Source organism: Penicillium bovifimosum (assembly GCF_028826915.1).
Source record: "Penicillium bovifimosum strain IBT 22155 chromosome Unknown utg000005l_segment0_segment0, whole genome shotgun sequence".
NCBI classification, from domain to species: Eukaryota; Fungi; Ascomycota; class Eurotiomycetes; order Eurotiales; family Aspergillaceae; genus Penicillium; species Penicillium bovifimosum.
Genome location: NW_026622714.1, coordinates 1444555 through 1472217, shown reverse-complemented (window position 1 = coordinate 1472217; position 27663 = coordinate 1444555). Strand labels below are relative to the sequence as shown.

The window sequence follows — 27663 nt, the reverse complement described above, 5'->3', positions numbered from 1 at the left end:
CATCCATGAAGATCAAATTCTATGGGTATCCTCACCAAGTATCACTATACCGCAAGGTCTTGCACGTAGGTATCTAATGCATCGCGAGTTGATGACCTGGAATTAGTCCTGAGTAGATCTACAAACAGAATGTCTAAAACACTAATGCCAAATAAGAGGACGCAAAAGACACATATGTACTGACATACAATTGACGATACATATACTCGTTGGCTAGATACACAGCAGAAACAAAAAGCGAGCAACGTTGATGGGGAATGAACGGAGAATACTGATTTGAGTATCAAAGCGCAAGGCCATCATTAAGCATAACCAAGGTATTGACCACGACTAACCGAATAGCAATGCTTTAGGCGAACTGTAGATTACCGATAGAAAGAAGCCGGATTCGAGCTAGCCGCTCCTCCCTGCGGAGGCTGATAGGCCTGGTATTCGCCCCCACTCGGAGTCGGAGGAGCCGGGTTATAGGACGAGTATTGCGATTGCGGCGTTGCCCCAGGTACCGGCGGAGGTTGATGCGATGGAGGGGATTGGTGGAGACCCGGAGAGCTGGGGTACGGAGCCTGCTGCTGTTGTTGGAATTGATGCGGTACTGGTGGCATGCTGGCAGCAGCTGGGATCTGAGGTGTTTCATCAGACGAGTAGACGGAAGGAGAATACTCTTGTTGCTGTTGTTGCTGCTGCTGGAATTGCTGGTGGCCTGTAGGCTGGGCTTGGCCACTCGGTGGGTACTGCATGCGCTGAGCAGGAGCGGCAGCAGGATGGTCTACAGGCGAATCGTAGGCAGATGTCCCCAACTCTTGGGGGTGGTCAAATGTAGACTGTGGGCGGTGATGTTGGTAGGCGTCGGCCTGGGGTGGCTGCTGCTGCACTGGCGGCGCTGCGCCGGCTTGGGCATGTTTTCGGGGATCAGGTGAGTTAGAAGCTGGGCGATAAGGCATAGCCTGTTCATTGACTGGGTAAGGGGCGTATGCATTCTGCTGAGTTGGTGTGGTATCTGGAAGAGCAAAATTAGAAGTTGGACGCAGTAGGTGATTCCAAGGGACTAACCTTGAGGTCGGGGAGTGAAGTACCGAGGATCCGCCTGAGGAGCCACGGGGTATCCAGCAGCCGCAGCATTAGGATAACCATATTGCGACTGGGGAGGTCGTCCGTATTGCGGCTGTGCTGGGTGGGCCAGGGATGCCTCTAGAAGGGACTCATAGTCACGACGAGCTTTAATGAACTTCTCATTGAGCTGGGTGAATTCATCTGGTCATGTGTTAGCGGCGCATCCTAGAAAATCGGTCGCGTGGCAAATCAACCTTTCTTCTGTGAATATTTGCCAATCAATTCGATGAGCTTGGGACGAATTGCAAGCGTTGCCTGGTAGAGAGTAGTAATCTCTTCATTTTCTTGTACATTGAGGTCCGAGTTGCGCGTGCTCAGCAGAGTCAGTAGCTTTTCGACACTCTTAATCTGACCAAAGACGTCTGCCTCCATCTGAGCTTCTCGTTGCAGCTCCTCCACAGTTGGATCTGGAAGCTTCTCCACATAGTTGAGAGGGAAGATGCCGGTTTGGCCTCTGAGGGATCCTTTCCACCAATCTTTGTAGACTGACTCTAAGACGGCAATGGTATCACCTTTGCGGAATTGGAGCTCTCCAGGCTCAGACGGTTGGAAGTCGAACAGCGCTCGCACACGCGACACAGTGGCCACCGATGTACCGGAGAGTACAGGTTGAGACTCCGCTGCTTCTTCTTGGGTTGCTGGAGTCGATGCCGATGGAGCAGCAACGGACGAGGAAGGCTCAGTGCGAGGTGCTGACGTAACAGATGCCGATGGGGCTGCTTTGTCCTTGATTGAAAGAGCCAGCGCCATCTGCAGTTCTTCTTCCTCCTTCTGGCGATCAACATCGGTAATCTCACGCTTGCCTGGTTTTGATGGTGGCTGAAGATTCGGGTCTGTATACAATCAGCCAAGTCCAACGATCATAAAGTGAAGGGTTCTCACTCGTTGTTTTCAATTTCATGTAAGCTTGTTCCATGATACCGAAATCTGGATTGGAGGAGAACATCTCAGTCCATTCTTCCATTCTCTCCAAGATCTTAGATTTGACTTGCTGATGCGTATTCTGGACAGTGGATCATGAATAAAGGTCACTTTGGCAAATGTTTAGGGTTGGGCACTGCTTACGCGATCATTCGCCAGGCGCAGAAGCGCATCCGTAAAGCTTCTCGAAGCCAACTCGCGATGGATCTTCAATCCACAGTTTTGCGACAACGCGTTGCCAAGCTATAAACCACTCAGTTGATGTCACCAGGTACGAGAGTTTTCTTGCGCCCATGCGCACTGATATCGGTCACGAACCTCCAATGTATAAAGCTGAACGTTGGCATTCCGGTGAGCCAGTCTTTTGATCATTGCAGCAACGGCCTCTTTCGCCCTAAATCATGACCATCGCAATCAGCAACGAACCTTGCCGTGGACAGTTACAGAACTCTGTTTAAGAGCAGCCCACATACCCTGATTCCTCCGAACCAACTTTGTCACAGACATCCTATACCACAAAACCCATCAGTCCTCGTGTCTCATGCGTCAAATCGGTGTGGAACGAGGTAAGACAATATGGTGTCAGATAGATGGACGCACCAGAATATATTCCCAGTTCTCGGAGGTCAGGTTTTCGTCCGTCGCCTTAGCTATATAGAGACAAATAGCGTCAGTGATCATCTCTCATGTGCAGGCCCAGTCCGCCCGCTATATTAAAGGTTAAAGTAAAGCAAGGAACATAGCTTACCGACGGCGTCGTCGAATTGATTCTGCTGTGCACGAAACATCGCGAACGTATGTTCTCTAATAGTTGCGGGTAAACACCAAGTGGTATGAAGATTGGCGGAGAAGTCGCACAGCGTTCTTCAGCTTATGAAAAGGGGATTCCCTTTATTTTCGCTTGTGGGAGCTCCGACCAAGAGTTCCAATAAAATCGAAGACAAGACTTTCTTTGTGACGCCGGTTGTGTGGCTCGTAGCAATAGTTCTCCAGAGCGAATGCGGGGAGTCGATGACAGCGAACGGTGCGGCTGGGTAGGCTGCGGGTTGATGCGGGCGGTGTAAGAATCCAGTGACGCGACTTTGACAGTGAATGGTAGCAAGCGACTGATATTGCAGTGCTGGATCTCTGTTGATCTGGTCCTTGGAAGTTATTCAGGGACAGTGTTGGGGTAAAGTGTAGGGGATTTCGTCACCTGAGTCAGCATACTATGACGACGATGCCCTGCCCACTTTGGAGATCTGTGGACTACTCCGTACAAGTTTATTGTTAGCTGGCTAGCTGGGGTTTGTAGTAGAAAATGAAGAGATTTTCCTTTTTTATGGCTGCCTTGGCTTGATTCTTTTTCTTTTCCTTCTGTCATAATCTGCTTTTTTTTCTGTTCTATTGTTCTATCATAGGGCATGATCCTAGGCTACTGCGTTTCTTCCCCATTTGCTTATCCGGCTGTGTGGCTGAACATGCCTATGACAATGTGGATAAAGTGCAATGACAAGGCAAGATCAGAAGTGCAGTAGCTGCTGATATTGAACCTAAGCTCAGGCAATAGTAAATGCAAGTAGATCTACAAGAGATCACTGTCACCAGGATCAATAAAAGATAATAGATGACAGAGTTGATGTCAGGGGCAAATCTCCATAACATAAGAGCCATTTTCATCGACTAGTCGATGCAGGAAAGGAATGAATTGCGCATGTAAATGGGATTCCGCGACGGACGGTAGTTGCACGTCGGGTAAAACGAAACATTTGAGGTGACGGGGTATCTGAGCAGGACGTCAAGAGATATCAAGTGCGATGTATAAAACCGAAACATAAAAAAAACGTGGTCGTCCATCTCGCTTCTTAGGCGCCTCCTTTTTGGGCTTTCTCTTGGGCGCGGCTTATACGAGCAGCCTTGACCAAGGGGGCGAGATGCGACAGAGGTGCACAATAACTCATGAATGGGTGCTACAGAATGAAAGGTCAGTGATCGTTGCAAAATCAATGGTGAGCGGAGAGCGAAAGTACCTTCAATAGGTCATGTGCCGATGCCCGCTTCTCCGGGTCGACCTTCAGGGCGAAGTAAAGGAAGTCACGGAAGACTGCGGATAAGTTGTGCTCATCTTTGATGACGGGCGTTCCATTCGTGGCAATCAAATAGAGTGCCCGCAACGGGGACTCGGTCAGGTATGGCGGCTCGCCCTCGATCATCTCAATGGCCATGATACCTAAACTCCAGATGTCGACCTTGCGGCCATACTCTTTGCGAGTGACAACCTCGGGAGCCATCCAGTACGGGGTACCAACCATGGTGTTCCGCTTGGCGTGCGAGTCATTGATCTGAGCACAGAAACCGAAATCGGCTAGAAGATATTAGCATGGTTCGAATTCCACATGGAAAAAGACTCAAACTCACTCAGCTTGATGTTGCCATCCAATGCAAGCAGGATGTTGTCGGATTTGATGTCTCGATGAATGACACCTTTGGAATGTAAGTGCTGGAGGCCGTTGAGAGTCTAGTTGGAAGGGTTAGCACCTCATGGTATGCCCTGGCACAAGTCACAAAGTGGGCACTTACCTCTCGGCAGACAGCCGCGATCTGTCCCTCACTCATGATGTTGAAAGTAACCACGTCTGTCAAACTACCGCCTTCCATGTATTCCATCACAACCCAAAGATCCAGTCCATGCAAGAAGCTCTCCAAAAAGTTGACGATATTCTTGTGCTTGCTATCCTTCATGACCAAGATCTCGTTGATAATCAGATCCTTCTTAGGCTGCAAGTCCAGATTCATCTGCTTAATGGCGACACAGTTGTTGTTGGGGTGCTCATATGCAGTGAACACACCACCAGAAGCTCCTTGGCCAATCTTGTTGAGATTGTAGTATATTTTCGTAGGGTCACCGGGGTTACAAATCTGCATCAAGCGCGCCCGAATGTCGAAAGCTTCGCTTTGCCGTTGCTGGCGTTGTCTAGGCCTGGCAGCAGGTGGAGCTCGCGCGGTAGGCGACACTCCGGAGGAGAGATCGGGTGCTGGAGCAGTTGTTGCAGTGGAAAGGGCTGGAGGCTGCTGTGCTTGCTGGCGTTGGGTACGATTCCGATCCAAAGCCTGCTGAGCCGCAGCCATGACTTGCTCCTGCTGCCGTTGGTACTGTGTTGGAGACGCGATAACATCGGCGCTGGGTGGAGTGCCATTCCGAGAGCCGGAAGGACTGCGGTGGGGAGATACTGGCAATGGCTCGGATTCCGGAATCGTTGGAGTGCCGAATGTAGGGCCGTAAGTGTCCTGTGGAGATCGTTGCGGAGCTCCATACGCGTTCGCGACCGGGGGTTGGGGAGGAGGGCGGGAGGGTATCATGCCGGTCGGCGGCTTTGGGGGCGCACGGTGAGGGACCATACCGCCCAGCGGAGGAGACATGACCGGGGTCCCTGCTGGGGGACCACGGGGGACTGGCGGAGGCGACCGCGGATTCTCAAAGCTAGCCTCGTGATGTTGCGGGAATCGTGGGCTGCCCGGTGGCGATGTCTGTTCTTTGGGGCTTGTGGCCTGCCCTGTGATTTGCGCATTGTCGAACTTGTGCCAGACTTCATCGTCACTATCACCGCGCGTGTTCTTCTCGTAAAACCGCATGATATCCACCATGGTCTGTGGGTGCTCTTCCTGCTCCTTCTTCGAAATACCGTTTTCCTGTAGTAGTCGCTGCCATTCTTTCGGCAGGCCGGTGAATTGACCGGTCTGGTTGTCGTAGCCGACGTGAGTAACATGAACCGGATTCTCGGGGGCTGAAATTTTCATATTGCGACCGGGTGTTCCGAGCACACTGTCCACGAATCTGGAGAAGCTGGCCTTCTTGCTCTGTCTCGTACGGTGTGGGTTCGGGTTATTGCCATCATCGGAATGCCGTTTTGTGCCATTTGGAGGCATTTCGGTCTCACGATGCGCGAAGGGATCCATCCGCTGCGTTAAGGTGGTGAAGCTGGCGGACTGGCGGAGTGAGTGGCGTCCGCGGTTGTCGGGGCTGGTATGATGAGAGCGGAGCTCGGGTCTTTGGTGGGAGTGAGGATCGGTCTCGGCAGTGTTCTCATCCAACGCACTGAGCATGCCCCGGGTTTCGTAAGGGGCATTCAGTTCATCCGAACTCTGCTCGTTGTAGGAGAAGCGGTTGGAACTTCGGGTCCGAGATCGGGAGGAGAAGTTGGAGAAAAAGCCGCTTGATTCGTCGTTGGAAGGCGATGGACCGCCACTGGTCTGTTCCAGCGAAGACGACGAAGAACCTGGAAATTGTGCGTTGGATCGCGATCGATTATGCTCGCGACTGCTACTAGGAGAAGAACGGGGATAAACAGGAGCGGAGGGGGTGCGTTTCAATGATGTGGTGCTTTGGTGACTCCGAAGAATGCGCGAACCGAAGCTAGGGGGGTCCTTGTGAAGTTTGCTGGATGCTCGGCGGAATTTCAATGGGAAATTATCCTGATTCATGATGGGTAGAATTCTGTCTCTACACGAGACAGATTCAAATTGGGCCGAGGAGGGGTCAGACGCAGGAGGCTTTTTTTTTCCGTGGACCAACCAGGTCGACAAGGTGATGTGTTTCTGCGGTCGCGGAGAATAACTGGGTCCCCGAATGTTTTTTTCGGTCGACGGAATGGAAGATAAGAAGAATATGGAGAGGAGAGGAGGTTGATTGTTAGCACGTGGAGTTGTGGAAAAGGAGTTGGGGTGGCTGGGTTTTGACAGGTTAACTACTAGGGGGAGGACATGGCAAATCTATCAACGCTCCCAATTAACATGAATCATGTACTATCATGTGTCAAGAATAATTTGAATATATTACTTCAATTAATACCACGGGGGTTTACGAAGCATACAATAGAAACTATACAAATAGCAGACGAGTCAGAGACATTCCAAGCTATAAAAGAGTCTTCCCCATCTTGGCTAAGAATAGAAACGCCTCCGATATCACACTTGACGAGATACAAAATGATCCTTAAATTATATGGACATGAGAGATCTACACTTTTTCTCGGTGATTCGTATGTTGTTCTCTCTTAATGACAAATACATGTACACTGGGTAACTACCTTAAGAAAGGCTACGACAGAGAGGCGGTAGATACTGGAATATTCTCTGCACAAACGCAGCCAAAGTGGCTTAAGTATCTGTAACTCAGGCCCTTTTGTCCCTGGCAGCTATCCCAAAAAGGTTAATCCGCTGTTGGTCAAGTGTGACGGATCCAACATCTTGGGGATTCGACCTCGCGTTGAATATGGCAGTCCTACACAGGACAAATGTGATATTGCACAGATCCCTCCGGTACCTCTGGACTATTTGCGGGTAACCGATGCTGAGCGGGGTTTCTTTCTTCCGGCGCCACCGTTAACTGTCGCCTTCTACTGAGTACCGGAGTACGTATCCACTTTCCTGAGGATGAACTTGCTGTGTACTACAGTACGTACGAGTCTACGAAGTACACAGTAGTAACTACCATGTGCATAGTTGGCCCAACTCTGGCAAATCGGTGGCAATCTATCTTAGCCTTCTGCTTTCACTCGTCGCTTCATCAACTCGAATTGCCATCACCCTTGTCAGACGAAGGATTTAGGCGTTTACCCTAACCCATGTCAATACTAGACTCAAATATCGCCAACCGAGTAATAAGAGCAAAGAAGACGCGGTCCGGACCCCGAGGCTCTTTCTCGACTGGTCGATCCTTACAAGATCGCGTTGGGATCTCCATACTTTCTTGTCTTCGCTGTCATTGGTTTGTAATTCAACTTATGCATATGGGGAAGACTACCTAAAAATAATACGTTAGTCCATGTTACAATGTTGGATCATGACATATGCTCCTTCATCCGCACCTGTGAAATATCTGCCTCTCGTGAATGTCTATAGTAAAATTCCTAAACCTAATGACCATTGCCAGTTATAACTTCACCGTGAACGCCTCTGTCAAGAAAATATATACAAGTCTCGCTGATTTAGATAAAGTGCAATCCATCTCCATAACCTCTTATCCGCAACGAATTGATTATTCAGTTGTTGGATCATGGTAAGATGGCGTGAGAGCGCATGCCGCTGGGAACCAACGCATGAAAAGTATTGTTCTTCATCCCGTCTCAGCCTTTCTTGGTCACCATCATCTTCCAGCACGTATTCTGCTGCTTCAAGGAAGTCTGCTTTCCCCATAATACGGCGAAGGTAAGGGTACACTTCCTGTCCGATAATTGCATGGATGAGTTGAGAGAAATAGTGGAAGTCTTGCAGAGAATCGAGGTTAATCAGACGAAAAAATGCCCAGAAAATGTCGTTAAGTGAGAAGTCAAGCGCAGTCTCACCACTAAACCCCTCTCCAGCTATAAAGCCGTCAACAAAGGCTCCTAAAAGAGAGCAATGTATGCCATCACGAGGGTGAGGGAGGGCGGGGCAGACAAGAAGCATTGCAGGAGGCACAGAAGACGCAAAAGCCCAGTCGATAATACACATTATATTCAGATCTTCGTCCACAAAGATATTTTGCGTGCTTATATCAGGGTGGTATAGCGGAAAACCGTCACAACTAGTCTGTGTATCTTTCCCAGAAAAGAAACCCACAGTATCCCTAAGTGAGATACCGACTAAAGTGTAATCAAGTCGGTTCTTCCTGCTCTCAATTTTGGATCCCACAGTGGCGTAATCGTTCCATCGATCGGTAGCCAGCCGATATTCTTCAAAGCCATCGTACTCTTGGACGATAGGCACCGGTGCGTGGAAGAGGTGGTGCTCCATCGGTAGTTCCGCTGAATGAGCAAGAAACGCATCTATGGAGGCCATGTAGAATGCTTTCGCTTCTGAGAAAGGTCCACGTGTGATGTCCGTATCATCAAATTTGTCCCGACGCTGCCACACTAGGCTAGGAAATAAGCACTTCCGTGGAGTGTAAGAGTTATTGTTGTCCATAAAAAGCGAGCCGATTTCACTGAACCGTATATTGGACAGTGCTGCATGTATACCCCCAAGTTGTCCGAGGATTTTCCTTTTTTGGGTGGTTGATAAGATCGCTTGTGGTCTGACGCCGATGCCAGGCGGGCTGGCCATGTCGTCTTCCCATTGATATGTGCTTAGGGGTACCCCGGAAGCTTTGCTCATTAAGATATAGGGGACATTGATATCATTCTGGTCGGTCGCACTATTCAAAGTCAACGAAATGATAAGACCCGGTAGACGGAATAGGCTTACCAGTAAGAGAACACTTCTGGCACAGGTATTTTGCTCATTCCTCTGAGGTACTTCATCGTTGCTACCTCACTCATGAGCACCTCACTGGCAGTGGCTTTCTTGAGCCCGAATGATCTCCGTGGCGACCTGAAAACCCATTCGACCCCATCCTCAAATAAGATGAAGATGACCCAATTCAGGCTACCGCTATCAGGGCGCTGGGTTTCGTCACAAGAGCACTCCTTCCCGCGAATGCAGTACGCGAGTGATAGAAGGACAGCGACATCAAATTTTGCGTAGGTAAATATATTTGCCTCTCGCGCCTTGTGCACCATTCTGCCTTGATAAATTCAGAAATGTTTCACTACGCCTGGATATTGAGGCTAGAAGTGATCAGAAGCGCGCGACTGAGATGAAGGAACAGAAATGAGAAGGAACAGAAATGACAAAAGGAGACTTAGGAGAGGTTCAAAAAGGTCGGCGTGGGCCGTATGGTAAAATGTAGGGGTCCAATCAATGGTATTCAACTCTCTGCATTGCTGTATCGGTTTCTCACAATTAAGAGTCAAATGGAAGCGGCCGTCACGGCGAACCCTATTATCCCATCCCACTAAGTCATAATTAGCCGAAGGAAATAGTACAATACCCACGCCTCACTCCAAGTTCCCCAAACAATAAGTACACATAACACAATTAAATAACAGAACTCTTCACCCTACATTTTCTCTGACTACTAGACATCAGCCGGTGGAGCTAACTACTACAGTACCTAGAAGTGGAGATAGGAGCTCAGGGCCAATGAAGTCTCTTCCTATTAGCGACAACTCAAGTCAACTTATGTTTAGTCTAACTGCTCTAGTACCGTCGTGACCTTTGCCATCCAAGCGACTTCTAAGGTCCAAGGTCTCAAATCCAATGTACTTTCTTCTGCTGATACTCCTGCCCTTCCACATCATATTGACCATGAACACCACTGCACAAGATATCCTCAATATTGAGGGCGCTTTAGTGTCCGCTGACAACCCGGCTCGTGATGACGGCACTCTCGACTATGAGCGCTGCGCCAAACTACACAATTACCTGGTTGCATATGGCTGGATGGCCCGCAACGGAAGAGACACACCCGACCTTGATGCGCTAGCCAGCGAAAGGTGGTTTTTCCATGAAGCAAATGAGCCCGACGTCCAAGCTACGCGGGAGCGTCTTGATGCGCCGCTTAACAGATTCCTGGATTTAATCTATGATCCTATGCCGCCATTCTTCTACTGGGTTGACCGTCTTGCGATGGAGCTCATCGACGAGTATTTTATTGACGAGAACGAGATGGAGGAGGGCAAGGAGCGATTTGTTTTAATTTATCGCACTATTGCGGAACTGGGCGGGCATAACCTCGGCGTTGTCTATGACCAACAGCTCAATCGGGCCTCGTTCCCAATGACTACAGACAATATGGAAAGTGTGGAGCCTATTGACGAGCACGAGGAAATGTGGTACCCGCTGGAAACGATTCTCACCCAATGGATCAATATGACTCGGATTGGTAAAATTCTTCCTGGGCTTCCTGAAGAACTCCCTTCTGGTGATCCCCCGACGAACAGATCACAATTTTATCTGTGGTCGTGGCTCCCTTACTGTGATGCCCAGATTGATAGCACTATAGCTGCGATAGAGCGCTACTCAGCTGCAGTTGAATCTCGAATGCCCGCTGGCTCACTTCTGCCCATCTCTGCTCCGCTCTTTACCAGCGCAGAACTGGACACAGCTGCTGTGCCGCAAAACTGCTTCACTCGCTCGCTCTTAACACGAGTTAAGACTCCGCGTTTCAAATTCATTGCACCTGGGCTAGAGGTCCCGCATGATAAGGAGGCATTTGCGAGACGCCAGAGGTTTACCAGCATACCTCATGAAGAGGATAGTATCCCAGGGGTCCTACTATTTGCAGCTCCAGACCGGTTAGTCGATCTCAACCCCGAAATTCGTCGCTTGTTCTCGACCGCGCATGACAATGTGAGCATAAACGACAACGATCTCGTTCCCGCTGGACTCTACAGTGAACCTGTGCGTCGAAGGGATTATGATATGGAGGAGGCAGGTTTTCGTCTCGTGCTTCCATTTGCACTTCGACCTGGTTTCTTCCGAGATGAGGATGGGGCTAGGATGAGTGATGGAAGACCAGTTCCCTCGGGTTCATTCACGGAACTCTTTCAACATGGTTATTTCCATCCGTTTGGGGGTGAGCGGCGATCGCAGAGATTGGAGAGACTATTTGAACGGTGGACAGTGCTGGTTGAAAGTGGTGTATGGACAGTGGGTGAAGATGGCGTGGAGGGAGGGATCAATAAATTCGGAGATGCGGATAGGGGTGCGTGGAATGAATATTGGATTACACCAAGCTGGTGAGGTTTTAGGTATTGGTAGGTTTGTCCCCCGAACTTGGTTTAGACCTCTAGCGATAGAATGAAAATACGAAGATGAATTTGATTCTTTGTTTTCATTTTCTTTCTTAACTCTATAGATTCAAGTTAGAGGAATTCTCTCGAGTCAGGCGTTATGACCTGATAAACACTCAGCCCAGCTCTCTCAAGGACAATTCATCTTTCACTGTTCAGCATCACCACCATGGAGATGGAACAACCTCCCAGAACGTTGACGAACCCGCGATTTAGTCTTGAAGTCGAATTTGTTTCATCTCTTGCCAACCCCTATTATTTATCGCATCTGGCAGTCACTTACCCCAACCTCTTGGGGATCTCCTACGACGATGACGACGAGTCCGCTTCTCCAGATGCCCAGGCATTTGCGGCATATCTAGCCTACCTTTACTCGTACTGGAAGACACCGGAGTACTCCCAATCTCTTACCCACCCAGGCGCCACGTTACGAGCCCTGCGACTGCTCCAGGAGGAGAAATTCCGCCGTGACATCATTCTACCCCAGGTCATCGAAGGACTGGCAGGAGTCAACGTCCCTGCACAAGCTCAGGCCGAGGCCGATGGGACAGACGAGAAGAAAGAGGGGGATCAAAATGGAAAGACATAATCAGCCATGCTAAAAACTTTGAACTTACGCTCGATGCGTCTGGGATGTCTCATAGGTTGTTCTTCTTGTCTTGAAGGTATAAAGCCGCTATGTAATTGTCGGGTGTGTCATATTACGCTAGGCTAAACGAGTAGCCTGTATGGACATTGAACTTAACAGACTCAATTAAATAGTAGCCATAGTGGAAGATTCAAGATACTCGACATCCTGCTCCTTCCTTGTCGAACACTCTAGCCCCGGGGCCTTCAGAGTTAGGACGTTGCCACTGGCCAGTTGGCTCTTCCAGATCTTCACACATGATGCATAGCTGACTCGAAATTACCGATTAAGTACCGTAGAGTGATAGACCCCATGGGCCCATAGGGCCATGGGCTAAGGCTTTGCCTGGATGCTGCTTACTTACTCAAATTATGGGATGGTGATCTTTTGTAGCACCCCCGCGTGGAGAGGAGGGAAAGTTAGAAACTATTGGTGGGAAACCCGGAAACCAGCTTATATCACGTGACTGTAAACAAATTTAAGCTTATGTTTAACCTCCAGTTTGCGGTTGCATAGTGGAACCGCTTCATAAATCCATCCGCAATGCTACTAGGACGAGACTCTATTTACGCCCGTCGCCAGCCAAGCTAGGTTGTTCTACTTACTGTTCCAAAGGGTGCACGCCAATCAGCTTGACTATCATACTATGTGGCCAATAAGTAACTGGTTGTTTCCATGAAGGTATGAGACCTCTCATCAGCCATCCACTCATCCTATCATCTTCAGTTAGTTGCTATCTATGGCGGCACGTACTCATGTCAGCTGGGACACTGGATTTCCAAGACTTCAGCTGTAGGCTCAATATCAGATCAGGGCCACTCTTCATTCATACGATGATACGACATGGATGATTCTCATCTCTTGCAGTCTTGCAGAAAGCATACAGCTACCACTTCTTCGATTGTCTTTTTTGATATCATATAAGGTTAGTCCGATCCTGACACAAAATCGAAGATGATCAGTACTCTTTCTAGCACTGAATGGATAGGTGAACTCTTGAGCAACAGCTGTGCCTTGACAGATCCAGCCTCAAGAAGCACTCAACCAACATTGATCTTTGAGGTTTCCCTTGGGAATTGACCGCGCAAATAAAACAAATAAGAATAAGAAATAAGGTTCAATGTACGCAGTATGCAGGGTAACGGAGACTAGAGAAGAACCATGCCAAAGTACACAGTAAATGGTTCGTCGTTCACGTAGGTTGAAGAGCACTCTCTCCTGGAATCATGTGGTCTTCACGGATCGACGTTTTGGGGGACCACTTGTTCTGACGGTCGTCGAGTAGTTAATTCACAAGGAAGTTGCCGTAGACATTAGATTGGTTTGCTTGTTTGCATCTGACGCTCACCTTAAATACTTATCCTGAGCTCTTCCATCTTGTCCTCGCTTTTTACTATATCCGGTCTCCGAGCTTCAACTCAGATATCCAGCACGTGCTGAAAGTACCTTGAATTATGTTTTCTTATAAGTTGAAGCGTCCATCCATTCATCACCGCCCTGGTGCATCGAAGCAACTTCCTCTTCATCCATCTTCCTATTCACCTATCTCCAACTTCTTTCTCTTCCATCACTGCTCTGTTCTCACAACTTGCTTCCTTGCTCTTCCCGTTTTGGCAGTTCTAACGCGTTGTTTCCAGCAACATCTGGCCATCCAGCTGTTTCTCGGATCACAGTCTCTGCTTGGGTCTCGTGCCTCATCCACGACAGCTGTTCTGACTCTCACTTTCCCTGTCACATCTCATACAACTCATCAACCACGTGGTAAGTTGAAGCATCCACCCATTCATCACCGCCCTGGCTCTTCGTAGCAACTTCCTCTTCATCCATCTTCCTCTTCGTTCATCTTCCCCTTCGTCCATCTTCCCCTTCATCCATCACTGCTCTGTTCTCACAACTTGCTTCCGTGCCTCTACCCGTTCTGGCAGTTCTAACGTGTTGTTTCCAGTAATATCTGACCAGCCAGCTGTTTGTCGGCTCTCAGTCTCTTTTCGGATCTCGTGCCTCATCCACGACAACCGATCTGACTCTCACTTTCCCCTGCTGTCACATCTCATCCAACTCGTCAATAAGTTAGGTAAGTTGAAACATCCATCCATTCGTCACCACCCTGGTGCCTCGTTGCAACCCTCTCTAACTATGACCTTCCTCACAGTGCTTTGCTGCCTGTACGCACTGCAGAATGGCAGAGAAAGCCAACTTGACTCCTCTTGAGATGGAGGAACAGAAGAGGAACGAAACGGACGACGTCCTGGCATCTCGCCTGTTGCAGGGTGGCACAATTGTCCAAAAGGCTCAACTGAGTCTGCACATTCGTCAATGGTTGACTACGGTCAAACAGCATGGCGAGGTCCCATCCCACGTCCCTGAATATCTCTGCCGGATCCTAATCCCTTTCACAACCGCTCAGAAGGCGGAAGAGATCAGGAAGATCCAGACACCTGATACATTCACCGCTTCTGAGGAATGGCTGGTCAGGCTTCGGGCTCTGATCGACGAAAAGGCAGATGAGAGGCTTCTCTGGCACTTCGATAAGTTGCCCGAGGGAAACATCACTTGTGGGTGGCTGCTACCACCAAACCTAGGTAAGTACACTATTCCACTCAATCATCAGTGAGCGACGTTGACCATACGAAACTTGGTAGAGGACCTTGATCACCCGCCTGTGAACTCCATTGAATCAGAACAATCCGGACACGAGCTACGAGGTATCATGAGATCCGGTGACAGAGAGCGAATGAAAGAGAACCGAGATGTATTCTACTTAACTGGCACCATTGCCTGGACCGTTCGAGCGCCATATTGGCATGTTGCGTTGGCGACCGATTCTCAAGGCGAGCGCTTCCTGCCGGATGATGTTCTTGATCGCGCTCTCCCGAAGTGGAGATTCATTCTCAGTGGTGATACAATTCCAACCGCAAAGTACCCGGAGATACTAGAATCTTTTAGTGCGTGGCTGGCTGCCGAGCAGCAGAAGCTCAGTCGTCTCGGCAAGCCTTGGCCCCAAATCCAACCATCTACCACTGTTACGCTCTCTGCGTCAACTCCGAAGACAGCAGGCTCAGATACAAGATCATCGGCCTTCCGCTCTCGCCTTCGCTCCGGTGGTCTTGCTCGCGCGTCTTCTTTTGAAATAGAAGATCCCCACGAGGTCGAGCAAACTCGTCTGCTTCATGAAATACTCACGGAGGTCAAAGAGACAAAGAGGCTGGCTCAAGATCTTCTTCAGCGAAATAGGGTTTATCCCATGACACCTAACCCCCAGCCCACGGATGTTGTGATGTCTTCTCACCAACCTTATCAGGGAGCGCAGCCCCCCTACATGCCGCCATATCCTACAGAGGTTCAGCAACTTGCCCCGACCTCTAATGCAGGGTTCCCAGTAGCGCCAGAGCTCACGGAACAAAACCAGATCCACCCGCCCCAGTACGGTCCGGGTCAGTATCTCACACCCACACCTGCCCCTGCGGAGGAAGACTGGCAGCATTGGCTGGGTCCGGGGGGCAATTGAGCTTGTTTCTCTCGCCGTCCGTTGTTCCTGAGGTTGAACCCGGACGAAGACGCGAGAAGGAACACAAAGAACTAAAAAAAGTTTTAAAAAACACAAAAACTAAAAAAAAGTACCCCATCGACAAGTTCACGTGTGATTCGGATTCCAAGAAGAACGAAAGGCGTCAAGTAACAAAAAAAATGAAGGCAATGGCATCATACGTTGCAATTTTCTGCCTTGTTCCTTTTGGTTTTGATTTGCTTTGATTTGCAAGGAGAAGAGGAAACTGAAAAGGAAAAAAACAACCAATTGCTGAGTGCTTCTTCAGGATATGTCCAGGCACAGCTGTCAAAAGTTCTATCTATCCCTTGTAGATAGAGTGCGGGCTATCGTGAATAAAATATTGTTTGAGTATGTAACACACTCTTTTCGTAGGCTTTTCACATTTGAATCTACAGTAGTCAACTCACTTCATAAAGTGATGGAGGACCACAGTATCTGAGTACCATGCCCTGGCAGAATATGACTGGTTCTTTTGACAATTGTACACATCATCTTTATGCGTATGTACATCCGCGCCAATAGCGGGTCATATCATAAGTATCGAGACAAACCAAAAAGGCACCTACAAACAGAGAATCTCTGGGTCTCTAAGACTCTCTTACACAGTACCAACTGGAATTCATCAGTGTCATACATACTAGTATTGCAGGCATCTCCTTCTGTCTCAACCGGACAGCCGAGACTGAGGCCTCTGTTACTTAGGACCACCTGAGACAATGTCAGGGTTGTGAGGGACCAAACAATCTCAAGGCACTGTCAGGACTGCGCTGTGCCCAACCCCTTAACCCCCACTGGCTTATTTCAAAGCAGATTAATAGCCCTACAAACACCAACCAGGTCAACAATCACCCATCCTACGGTGGATAAATGTTGCCCTTTCAGGACTTTAGCATGAGCTGTTCGTACATATACACGTGGCTAAAACATTATTGTAAGGCTGTAAGCAGTATAGCCATCGACGAGCTGGAGATGTGGGGGTCTCGTGCCCTGGGTTCGGGGTCCGGGGGCTGAGAATTGTAAGATAGCTTGACCTTGGTACAAAGTCACGTTGGAGAAGTAGCCCTATCGAGTGTCTTAGCCAGTTAATGTGTAGTAGAGCGAGTCTCGATTAACAAGTTTATCTCAAACTGGCCAAGGTTGACAACACCAGGAATGTTTGTTTTCCCTGTCGCTCTGTCATTTGCAATTTCTTTCCTTTTTCTTGCAATGGCCCGGCCTCGAAGTTGCGGAACAGGGCATTCGCATTCCTTCTCCAGAGATATTCTTAGAAATACCTCAGCCCTGTCGCGGGTGCAACGTCAAATTGTCTAGAGTTGTCTCTATTTCGAGGAATCGTGAGCCACTCCCAAATTATTTGGCCCCGAATAATGGACTGGATCACTTCTCGGCGTCTGTCATCTCTTTTGACCCAAGCCCCAATATAGCGGTGTGGCATCCTGCTATTGATCAAGACTCAGTTCAGCTGACTGTTCTCCGAAGATTGCCAGGAATATTACCTGAAAGGTAAAGACCCTAAGAGAGAGATCGGAACTAATTATGTGCCTAAATTGAGCGTTGGGTCTAAACGGGGGTGGGAGAGGCTCAATGACGATGTTGCTTGATTTGACGATAGCGCCGATGACATGGGGGATGCTTACATTTACGTATCGGGTATTTTGTATTCCTGGACAAGCAATTGCAGAACTCGGAGAAATCGACTCAAATGTGTCTTCCATATCGATTCTCCCCAACACGCCTAACAAAAGATCCTCGCCTCAGCTGCTCCGTGGAGAAACGCAGCGATCTGCGCAGACAGTGATCATTTCGCGTGACACACTCTTCTTCTTTAACTTCATGGATCTCAAATACATGAGGTACATCAATAGGTGTGGGGGTCGGAGCTGATGGTTCTCCACCTGATTGGCCTGTTTACGGTCCACATGGACGCGGATCACGGCTCTCGGACCACACTGGCGTAAACAAGAATCAAGCCATGCCGACGAAGCATATGATGTATTCCATGGAGAAGGCTCTGTGTCAAAGGGCATCAGCAAGGATTCAAAAGAGACAGAAATTGAAATTGCGAACTGGACCTGACTCTAGAAGCTCCTGAATCTAGATTCAATAGTTTGACAAGGGAAGATGCCCTCCCTTGCTGGAGAGAATGTGGGGCCAGCACAAACTCGCAGCACAACTCATATCCAGTTCCTCGATCTGCCGAGAGCCGAGACGTTGGACCATTTAATTACTCGATCGTGTGAGGCGGTCATCAGTGTAAACCTGGAGGATGTGCGAGATGCAGATGTAGCTGAAGTTAAACGTAGCTTGCATCGACTGCGCCTTGCACATTTAGTATGGAGTATTGTACTTCGATGTACATCATACGAGACATCAGATTAGGGATACAGACAGTCGGTGTCCCTGACCCAAGTAGCAAGGTAGTAGTAACCCTGTGTTCATGCCAAAGATACTCTTTTGGGAGATACTACAAGGATCCACAGGAGCAATACAGTGCTCCAGTCCGGGGGTGTTCTCCATGAGCTCATCCCTTCCGGCGCGGAGCCCAGTTAGGCTGCGCAAATACTGCCATGCACCTTACATTATCCAGGCGATTGACAGGGGTTAACAGGCAGTGATTGGATCAGCTGTTCCTTTCCATGCGAAATGGGTCATACTTCGGGACCCAACAAGCTGCGTGGGGGAAGCTGCGAATGAAGCAGACCGAATCAACATAAATTGGACGCCATTCCCCCTTCCCAGCCTCAATTTAACTTACTCACAGCTAGTTTCCGTCGGCTCTTTCCTCCTCCGCCCTTCCTTCTGTGTATATGGTCATTATGTTTGGTCTGATTCCGCTTCTATTTACGGCGCTTGCCAGCGCATACCCCAATCGGGGCCCTTGCACGGGAAACTGCTGGGCGCACGACCCTGCCATGATCCAGCGTGTCTCTGATGGGAAATATTTCCGTTTCTCGACAGGCATGGGTATCCCCACGCACAGCTCACCGTCTGTGAAGGGTCCATGGACGGACATTGGCGCCGCTATCCCCGAGGGATCTAGTATTCACCTCGACGGTGTGGATAGTAAGAACATCTGGGTAAGCACTTGAAGGAAACATGTATGCAAGCTGGAAGCTAACATTCATTTAACAGGCTCCCGATGTTCACTACCAGAACGACCAGTACTACATGTACTACGTCCTCTCCAAGATCGGCACCCAGACCTCAGAAATCGGAGTCGCAACATCCAAGACCATGGAGCCCGGCAGCTGGACAGATCACGGTGTGATCGGTCTTCCCGCGAACAACAACTACAACCGCATTGACCCCGCCTGGATCAGCATTGGAGGCAAGAACTACATGAACTTTGGCTCCTTCTGGGGCGACATCTACCAGGTTGAAATGGAGTCTCCTCTCAAAGTCGGCGGCGCAACTCCTTACCAAATCTCCTGGAACGCCACTCTGAATCACCGCGAGGAGGGCTCGTACGAGTTCAAGCACGGCGACTACTACTATCTTTTCTACTCTGCTGGTATTGCCGGCAAGTACACAAAGACATTCCCTGCCGAGGGTGCTGAGTACCACATTCGCGTTTGCCGCTCCAAAACTGGCCTCGGTGACTTTGTATGTTATTCCAATTTCCCCTTTCAAACGAATTTTGTGCTGACATCTCGCAGGTTGATGCCGACGGAAAATCCTGCAAGGAGACTGGCGGTACCATGCTTCTCTCCAGCCACGGTCAGGTCTTTGGACCCGGTGGTCAGGGTGTTCTCAACGACAAAGATCTCGGTGTCGTGATGTACTACCACTACTACCCGCTTGCAACCAAGCAGAGTACCACTGAGTCTGACAACGCCAACTACCGGTATGGATGGAACGTACTTGGCTGGAAGGATGGCTGGCCTTACGTGAAGTCTTAATGCACATATCTCGTGGCAGGCCCGCGGGGCTGATACATATCTTTCTTTCTACATTCTTTTCTTTGTCCATGGTTGGATTCATATACTTTTGGGATTATTGCACTCGTTGTTCGATACCCATGCCGTCTTGGCCTCTGTCATGATGCGCTTCTTTTTGCGTCTGGCTGGATACTTTAATTTCTATAATTTGACACTGGAATCATGAGCTTCAGGTGATTGAACAGTTCAATTGGACATCTACATTATTGTTTTATCTGTTACTAGGTATCGAGCATTGGTCAACGTAGCCTTATCAGATATTCTTACATGGTAGGTTTAAACTCCAGCGCTTCCAAGGTTCGTACTAAGGTTGTACTTGGCGCATTCCTTGGAACCCGACCCACTCCCGAGGCTACCTAGTTCACGGCATCAACATCAGGTTCCCGGGGCTGTCAGATCCCTCGCATACCGCGACTCCGAGGCTAGACTGCTATCTCTCTGAAGTGACTTGGCAAGTCCGACATGTCTCCGATGTAGTATCGCTACATGTCTCCGTGTCCACAATCCAGCCGGTAACACCGTGCATGGAGGAATGTCACCGAACTGACAAAGCTAAACGGCATGTCGGAGTGACTGCACTTAACATTGAGAGACCATCGCCTCGGCTTTCCAGTTCTTATTTCTGGAATCTGGACCGAGAAAGTTAGAGGGTGCCTTTTAGGCGAAGGCGTAGCATTGGACGAAAGCACTATAGTTATAGCGTGCAATTTTGATGAAGATGAGTAGAAATCAAGGCTCTTCCTTCTCCGAATACGTGTCAGATCTTAAAATCTGATTAGAGCTTGATTATCTCGTCCTATGTCCTTGAAACCAACATCCTCTTTCACACCTTCGCATATACCTCCAAAGCATCATACAGCCGCCCAAATAGCCCTCCATGCCAAGCTCTCACTTCCTCCCATTCACCCTCGGGCATCGTCGAATGGAACATCCGCAGCCACCCACCTATAATCAAATCCGCATAGCTAGCTCTGTTCCCAAGTACGAAAGGCCCACCATCCTTGAAAATCTTCGCCAGACCACCCAACGCCTCCCTAAATGACTCCTTCACCTTCTCTCTCGCCTCACCAGTAACATTAAAGTCCTCCCAACGCGACAGACCCGCACGCCGCACAAACTCCGCCTTACTGACCTCAGCAGTCGCAGGGTCAAACGGGAACCTGCCAATCGCCAGCAGGACATGTGCCGTAAAGGCCGCGTCGACGTTCACATTGAACTTCGCGTATTCGGGGTATTCGCTCTCGCGACACTCGGTCAACGGTATGGCCGCGGGACCGCAATTGAAGACGTAATCGAGTTTCTGTGCGGGGAACAGGTCTGCGCCTGAGTCTGGGTATGTTCTTTGTAGGTAGGCAGCGATGTCGAAGGAGTCTCCGATTGTGGAGTTCGTTGCGGTATCCTCGATTATGGGGAGGGTGTAGAAGTCTGTGCCGTCGGCGAATTTGCGGCAGGCGGGCATGTTAAGGCTGGTGCGGACTTTCGTGATGTCGGGCAGTGGGACCCATTTTGTTGTGTAGGGGAGGTTTTTGAAGTTCAGGGCTAGGCGGGTTTTCCAGGGGTTTGGGGAGCAGCAGGTTTTTTCTACTGGGGGTTTGGTTGCGATGTCGTAGAAGGTGATTGGGGTCGACATGGTGGATCGTGGAAGGGGGATGTTATCGTAGGTTGGATATCGTGTCTTTGGGGGAGAATGTTCGTCTGTTTGAGAATAGCTGGGAGGTAGTGAGGACTGAGGAGACTATTTATGAAGTGCACGAGGTAGTGCGAGGGAGCCCCTCATCAGGCCACACCGTGTGACCGTCACGATATCTGAAGGGAACACTCCACACCGTCCCCACACGGCCTGGGCCATCCCGGGGTCAGCGCCGCGACAATCGAAGGATGGAAACCATCCCATTTGACACCCACACCACCTGAAACCTACATATTGGGGGCGAGGGACGCGGTCAATTGGTTAACATAGCACCCCAGTCCTAACTTAGCATGCGCCCATGCCCCATGGGAGGCCTTAGGCGGCCTGGTCAGCTCCATACCCACACGGCCTGGCCGCCTGGGTGAATAGCCGGCAGCCCGATGATTAAGGCATAGTACCTTGGTGCTGTAACTGCTGTTAGTACCTGATAAACTGCCTCAGAAGCTTAGAACCCCCTGTCCTGGTCTGACAAGCAGGCTGCAGATGGGGACAAGATGGTTGTGTATAAAGTCTCTAGACTACCTTCGTCCTTCGTAGTTCGTACACAATAAAGCTGCCAAGAAGGAAGGCCATTTGCCGCTAAGCTTTACGGGAGAACATTCTGGCATCGGATCGGCCACAGCCGATCCGACATGGGATCTTCTGTTCGCTTCGCCGTGAATAATGTGATAGATGCTTGTTACCTATTATGGTTCTTGATGAAACTGTTCTTTGGCTGATTGATGCCAATGCTTTCAGTGATCGTTCCGAATTATGTTTGAGATGCTTCTGTAGCCACAGTGACGTGGTGGACAATTAATACTTGGCCACAGTATTGGCCACGTGCGAGGCGAAATACAATGACTGCCGGAATGATTGATATAAAAATTATATAGAGAACAAAGACAATTTCCTATCCACCAAAGATCCATTGACCTGATCGGCTTAATTATCTGTATCATGCGATCGGAGCACTGTACGTTGAAGTCCGGCTGTAGCATGTGCACGTGGTTTTTAATGTGAAAACAAGCTGATCACGATCAATTCTACCAGGTTAAGATACTCTGGCAGAAAGATTCAATTCAATTGAATAAAAAAGAGTGTCAAAACGACAAGTGTTGATGCGAAGCGTAGGGACGGACTCGGAGAAAACTTCCCCGGAGACTCGAGCTGGCCTTTTCACTTGTGTACTCTCGCGCCGTTGTCCGGGGTTCTCGACCTTCACCTTTTCCTCACTCTCCGCCTCCCTCTCTCCCTCTCTCGCTTTTCTCACTTTCTTTCCAGGTGGCTCCTCTCTTTGAGCCCCTGTTCTTCTCTTCTATTCCCACGCTTCCCAGTCCAAATTGCCATTGCATTGCATTTCCCTCGGCATCTCCCATTCTCCTGAAGCAAAGGCTATACATCCTCAATTAACCCTGAGGAGCAATATTCTGTCACTTGTAAGCTCTACCGCACGTGGTTTCCTCTGAATCCTACACTATCAGATGACAGTGATCGGTCCTGATCCGCCGATATTGCATACTGACCCGGACCAGTCTTGATTGCAGGATCTTGTGCATATCTACCAACTTTCTCCAACCCGGATCTAACGTCGACTTTTTATCATTCGCAATGTCCGCTGAAACGTCTACCCCTGCCAATGGCGGATCTCTCGCCGCTATGTTGGAGCAGCAGCACGCCCGCGACGAGGTGCACAAGCCCACGGTGGAGGAAGTTGTGGATGAGGAGGATGTCAAACACCTTCCTCCCTCCGCCGCGCAGCCAGTTGAGCCTCTCCTTGTAGATGCCAACACTCCCGAGCCTACACCCGCCCAAACTGCCTCCCCATCCCCCATTCCTAAGCCCGCCACTAAAAAGGCCCCCGCCTTTGATGTGCAATCCGAGGAATTGTTCCCAGCTTTGGGCAGTGGTCCCAAGCCTACTGCCCCCGCGGCCGCTACGTGGGGTGCGAAGAAGCCTTCCGCGACTGCGGCTGCCACAAATGGATCACCCGCAAAGCCAATGGGTACGTAGAGCATTCTGGAGTTCGCAAAGGTTTTGGGGATATTGCTGACACCGCAGAAACAGAGATTCCTCGTATCATGGCCCTGCCCGGGAAGCACATGGAGCAGCTGCGCCTAGCCCCTTCTCAGATGCAACCCCGCGGAGAATTGAGGAAGCCCCTCCGCGACATTCTTCGCGACATTTCCCGCAGATCCAAGGCCAACGTTGATATGCGCGGCGGCCCTGGTGGGTCAATAATATTCGAAGGAAAGGGTTCCGTGGACGCAGTGCGCCAGGCTCTCCGTGAGGTGGCTCAACAGGTCGGATCCAAGGTACGTGGACTGGAAGTGCGCAAACAGATTCTCCAGACTAACCCATTCGTCTCAATAGCAATCCGTCCGTGTTCCCGTTCCTACCTCCGCGCGCGCTCACATCATTGGCCGTCAAGGTGCCGTTGTGCAGGATATTCAAACCCGCACCGGTGCCCGTGTGCAGGTGCCCCGTGCCGACGCCAACGCTGCCGGAGCTGACGATGACGACGATGATACCATTGACATTGTGATTGAGGGAGATGCCGTGTCTGCGGAGATGGCCCGCCGCGAGATCGAGGCTATCGTCAAGGAGCGCGGCTCGAACATGAGCTTCCGATTGAAGACTGTTCCTCCTGAGTTCTTCCCCTTCATTGCGGGTGCTCACGACGCCAATGTGCGGGCCCTGGAGGAGCGCACGAAGGCCCAGATCAAAGTTCCTCGTTATGATACCTGGTCGACCCAGCCCCCTCCCCCGGAGGCCAACCCTGGCCAGGTCCAGTTCGTGGCTGTGCCTGATAAGCACATTCTGATCTCTGGCGAACGGGCTGCCGCCCAGGAGGCTCGTGCCGAGATTGAGCGATTGGCTGCGCAGTTGCGCCAACGGCTTACCCTGCGCCAGCTGGCGATCAACCGTGGTCAGCACCAGTTCATTCTGGGCAACGAGGCCGATGCGCTGCACCAATTTGTTGCACAGACTGGATGTGCGATTGTCTTGCCCCCTCCCTCGGACGATAGTGAGTTCTTGACTATCACCGGTCCCCTCGACCAGATTGAGGCTGGTATCGAGCATGCGATGGATCTCGCCACCAGCATGCAGATGGCTAGCATCGATTTGTCTCGCCAGCACCCCTCTGCGCCCGCCGGTCCTCACGCCCACGCCAGCGCTCTCTCCCAGTACCTTCGTCGCCGCCAGGTCATTAAGGAACTCGAAAAGGCCTATGATGCTCACATCGCGCTTCCTCCCAGCGTGGGCGGGCCCGTCACTTGGGAGGTGTACTCCCGTGACGGCAAGAACACTATCCGTGCCCGTTCCGATATCATGAGCCTGGTCCAGGCTCTCCCGCCTTCCAGACTTCGTCACGTTCCTGTGGACCCATACTTCCACCAGTACCTGCGGGACCGAAGCGCCAGCACCCTTCAGGGTGACTATGGCGTCCACCTGATGATTCCCGATGACATCAACTCCCCTGAGGTCGTCCTCGTTTACGAGGGTCCATCCGCCACGGCCTCCCATTTCGAGGTCCCCAGACAGCGCCCATCTCCCGCAGATATCGCAGCCTTCGAGAAGAGTCTGCAAGAGGCTCAGGACTTCCTCTTGCGCAGCCTGGGTGACCAGCAGGACATTGTTTCTAAATCGGCTTCCATCCCGGCTAAGTACCAGGAGAAGGCACGCAAGTTCATTGCTCGCGAGCAGGAGGCCAAGGGCCAGGAGAGCATCCCCGTTCGTGCTATCATTGGTGAAGCAAAGGGCGCTAAGTGCGAGATTTCTCTCCGGGGTCCCTCGGCCCAGGTTGCTGAACTTATCCAGAAGCTTGAAGCTTTCGTCGTGGAGCAGGAGCAGGATGACCTGGAGCGTGGTTACACCATCAGCTTCGACTTCCCCCAAAAGTACGCTAACTTCCTGATTGGCAAGCGTGGTGAGAACATCAACAAGCTTCGCGAGGAGTTCGACGTGGACATCAAGGTGGAGAACGGCAAGGTCGAGGTCAAGGGGCCAAAGGCTAAGGCGGATGCTACCCGCATGCGCATCATGAACATGGCGAAGAAGTTGGAGGATGAGACCACCCACATCCTCAAGGTTCCTGCCCAATACCACCGTGAGCTGATTGGCCAGCGTGGAAACCAGGTCAACCGTCTCGAGACCCGATACTCCGTTCGCGTCCAGTTCCCTCGCGCAACTGCTTCCAACGACGAGACTGAGACCAGCAGCGATGCTGGTGCTCGCCCCCAGCGGACTCAGCAGGCTCCTGATGAGGTTCTTATCAAGGGTCCCAGCAAGGGCGCCGACTCTGCTCGTGACGAGATCCTCAGCTTGCTGCAGTATGTCATTGAGCACGGTCACTCTGCCTCCGTCTCTGTGGCCCAGAGCCAGATCGCATCGTTGATCGGCCAGCGCGGCCGTGAGATGGACAAGCTTCGTGCTGATACCGGTGCCCAGATCGATGTTCCCAACGCTAGCGATGCGCCGGATGCATCGGGCCGCGTGGAGATTCGCGTTAAGGGTACTAAGCAGCAAGTTGCGGAGGCAAAGAAGATTCTGCAGCAGCGGGCTAGCGAGTTCGATGCTACGGTTACCAAGACTATTGAGGTTGATAAGAAGTACCACAAGGCTTTGATTGGCGGAGGCGGTACGTTTTAGCCCCAACGTGATCTTTCATTTCCAGTTACTGACTTTCACATAGGTGCCAACATCCGCAAGATCGTCACCGAAGCTGGTGGCCCGACTGACGGCAGCGCCGCCCGAATGGTTCGCTTCCCCCGTCCCGAGAGCACCGAATCAACCATCCGTCTCGAGGGCAACGGCAAGGTTGTTGACAACATCATCACCGCAATCGATGAGTTCGTGAAGGAACGCCAGGACCAAATCACGGAGGTCATCGACGTCCCCACCGCGCAGCACCGCATGCTAATCGGCCGCGGCGGCGATACCCGCCGGGGCATTGAGTCCAAGTTCAACGTGACTATGGATATCCCCAAGCAGGGCTCTGGCCGCACCGATGTCAAGCTCAAGGGCCCCAGCAGCGCCGTGGAGAGCGCCAAGGAGCACCTCAAGTCCATGCTGAAGGAGCAGCACGCCGAGACGATCGAGGTCCCCAGCCACTTGCACCACGCTATCGCCGACAACGGTCAAATCTTCCGTCGCCTGCGCAACGACCACCAAGTCACCGTCGACCACGCCGGCCAGCCCCTGCCCGTTTCTGCCCCCTCCGCCACCGAAGACACTCGCCGTAAGCCCGAAGGCACCGACATGCCCCTCATCATCGACGATCCCAACACCACCTCCGACGCCTACTCCTGGTCCGTCGTCGACAACATCGCCGAGGACGCCGCCTCCACCCCCTTCCCCTGGGTCCTCACCGGTACTCCCGAGAACGTCGCCAAGGCCCGCGCCGTCGTCGAGAAGGCCCTCACAGCCGCAACCCAGCAGTCCGCCACCGGCTACCTCATCCTGCCTGACCCAAAGACCTACCGCTTCGTCGTCGGCCAGGGCGGCAGCCAGATCAACGCTATCCGCCAGAAGACCGGGTGCCGCATCACCGTGCCCAAGGACCAGGCTCTCGGCGAGGCAATCCAGATCCGCGGTAGCTCTGCCGGTATCGAAAAAGCTAAGGAGATGATTCTGGAGGCTGTGCAGAACGGTCTTCGTGGTTCGTCGCGTTGAGGATTGCGATAATCTCGCTTTCCTTGAGTAACCCGCACTTGTTCAACGCATACCTTTTTCCCCCTTCTCTCTACTTTTGTTGCGAGCGAGCGGGAACCGTGTTTTCTATTTTCTTACCTTGAGTTTTTAACTCTTCGATTCTTTGTTTTCTATTATTTTGGTATCTACGTTCATGAATATTGGTTTTTTCTCTAAAAGCTTTCTCAATTCAGCTTTTTCATGTTTCTCACGTTCTCTTGTGTAGCTTGTCTAGTACATGTAGTACATCTACTAGTACAGAAGGTGCCATCCAATGGAACTATTTACCTATAGAAAGAGCAGGATCAAAAGTCTTTAAACAGCCAAGTCTAGTATAGGAATTCCCTTAAGCTCAAGGACAATTCCCCGCAGAACAGACGGATCGGATCGTCGCCCCAAAAGAAGTAAATCATTCCCCCGGGACTGCCCGAGCCGGTGCCCACTGCCCAGTTACACAGTATCTGGCCTATTATCATCACTCCACTGTTGATGAGCTACTGTGGAAATACATACTGTGTAGT

General features: G+C 50.8%; 8 protein-coding genes across 8 annotated transcripts; 4 read left to right on the top strand and 4 right to left on the bottom strand.

Annotated features, from left to right (window-relative positions):
• Positions 1 to 365: 365 nt before the first annotated feature.
• On the bottom strand, positions 366 to 2819 carry N7515_005734 (ESCRT-0 subunit protein HSE1; the record flags this gene model as incomplete). Its single annotated transcript, XM_056666478.1, has 9 exons — positions 366 to 997; positions 1051 to 1251; positions 1305 to 1943; positions 1993 to 2113; positions 2176 to 2274; positions 2350 to 2425; positions 2505 to 2539; positions 2632 to 2681; positions 2780 to 2819. 9 exons carry the CDS (start codon positions 2817 to 2819, stop codon positions 366 to 368), a joined length of 1893 nt encoding a protein of 630 aa, XP_056520074.1.
• A 1056-nt stretch (positions 2820 to 3875) lies between these two features.
• Positions 3876 to 6492, bottom strand: pakA (mitogen-activated protein kinase kinase kinase kinase STE20; the record flags this gene model as incomplete). Its single annotated transcript, XM_056666477.1, has 4 exons — positions 3876 to 3980; positions 4041 to 4375; positions 4429 to 4528; positions 4591 to 6492. 4 exons carry the CDS (start codon positions 6490 to 6492, stop codon positions 3876 to 3878), a joined length of 2442 nt encoding a protein of 813 aa, XP_056520073.1.
• Positions 6493 to 7968: 1476 nt separating this feature from the next.
• On the bottom strand, positions 7969 to 9548 carry N7515_005732 (phosphotransferase family protein; the record flags this gene model as incomplete). The annotated part of the gene is made up of 2 exons (XM_056666476.1): positions 7969 to 9184; positions 9235 to 9548. The coding sequence occupies 2 exons, from the start codon at positions 9546 to 9548 to the stop codon at positions 7969 to 7971; spliced, it is 1530 nt and encodes a 509-aa protein (XP_056520072.1).
• Positions 9549 to 10176: 628 nt separating this feature from the next.
• Positions 10177 to 11613, top strand: N7515_005731 (uncharacterized protein; the record flags this gene model as incomplete). The annotated part of the gene is made up of 1 exon (XM_056666475.1): positions 10177 to 11613. The coding sequence occupies one exon, from the start codon at positions 10177 to 10179 to the stop codon at positions 11611 to 11613; it is 1437 nt and encodes a 478-aa protein (XP_056520071.1).
• Positions 11614 to 11832: 219 nt separating this feature from the next.
• Positions 11833 to 12252, top strand: N7515_005730 (mediator of RNA polymerase II transcription subunit 31; the record flags this gene model as incomplete). The annotated part of the gene is made up of 1 exon (XM_056666474.1): positions 11833 to 12252. The coding sequence occupies one exon, from the start codon at positions 11833 to 11835 to the stop codon at positions 12250 to 12252; it is 420 nt and encodes a 139-aa protein (XP_056520070.1).
• Positions 12253 to 18657: 6405 nt separating this feature from the next.
• N7515_005729 (CAZyme family GH43) lies at positions 18658 to 19740 on the top strand (the record flags this gene model as incomplete). Its single annotated transcript, XM_056666473.1, has 3 exons — positions 18658 to 18918; positions 18974 to 19444; positions 19498 to 19740. 3 exons carry the CDS (start codon positions 18658 to 18660, stop codon positions 19738 to 19740), a joined length of 975 nt encoding a protein of 324 aa, XP_056520069.1.
• Positions 19741 to 20602: 862 nt separating this feature from the next.
• On the bottom strand, positions 20603 to 21409 carry N7515_005728 (glutathione S-transferase family protein; the record flags this gene model as incomplete). Its single annotated transcript, XM_056666472.1, has 1 exon — positions 20603 to 21409. One exon carries the CDS (start codon positions 21407 to 21409, stop codon positions 20603 to 20605), a length of 807 nt encoding a protein of 268 aa, XP_056520068.1.
• Positions 21410 to 23059: 1650 nt separating this feature from the next.
• N7515_005727 (putative RNA binding effector protein Scp160) lies at positions 23060 to 27124 on the top strand (the record flags this gene model as incomplete). Its single annotated transcript, XM_056666471.1, has 4 exons — positions 23060 to 23453; positions 23516 to 23763; positions 23822 to 26090; positions 26145 to 27124. The coding sequence occupies 4 exons, from the start codon at positions 23060 to 23062 to the stop codon at positions 27122 to 27124; spliced, it is 3891 nt and encodes a 1296-aa protein (XP_056520067.1).
• Between the last annotated feature and the right edge of the window lie 539 nt (positions 27125 to 27663).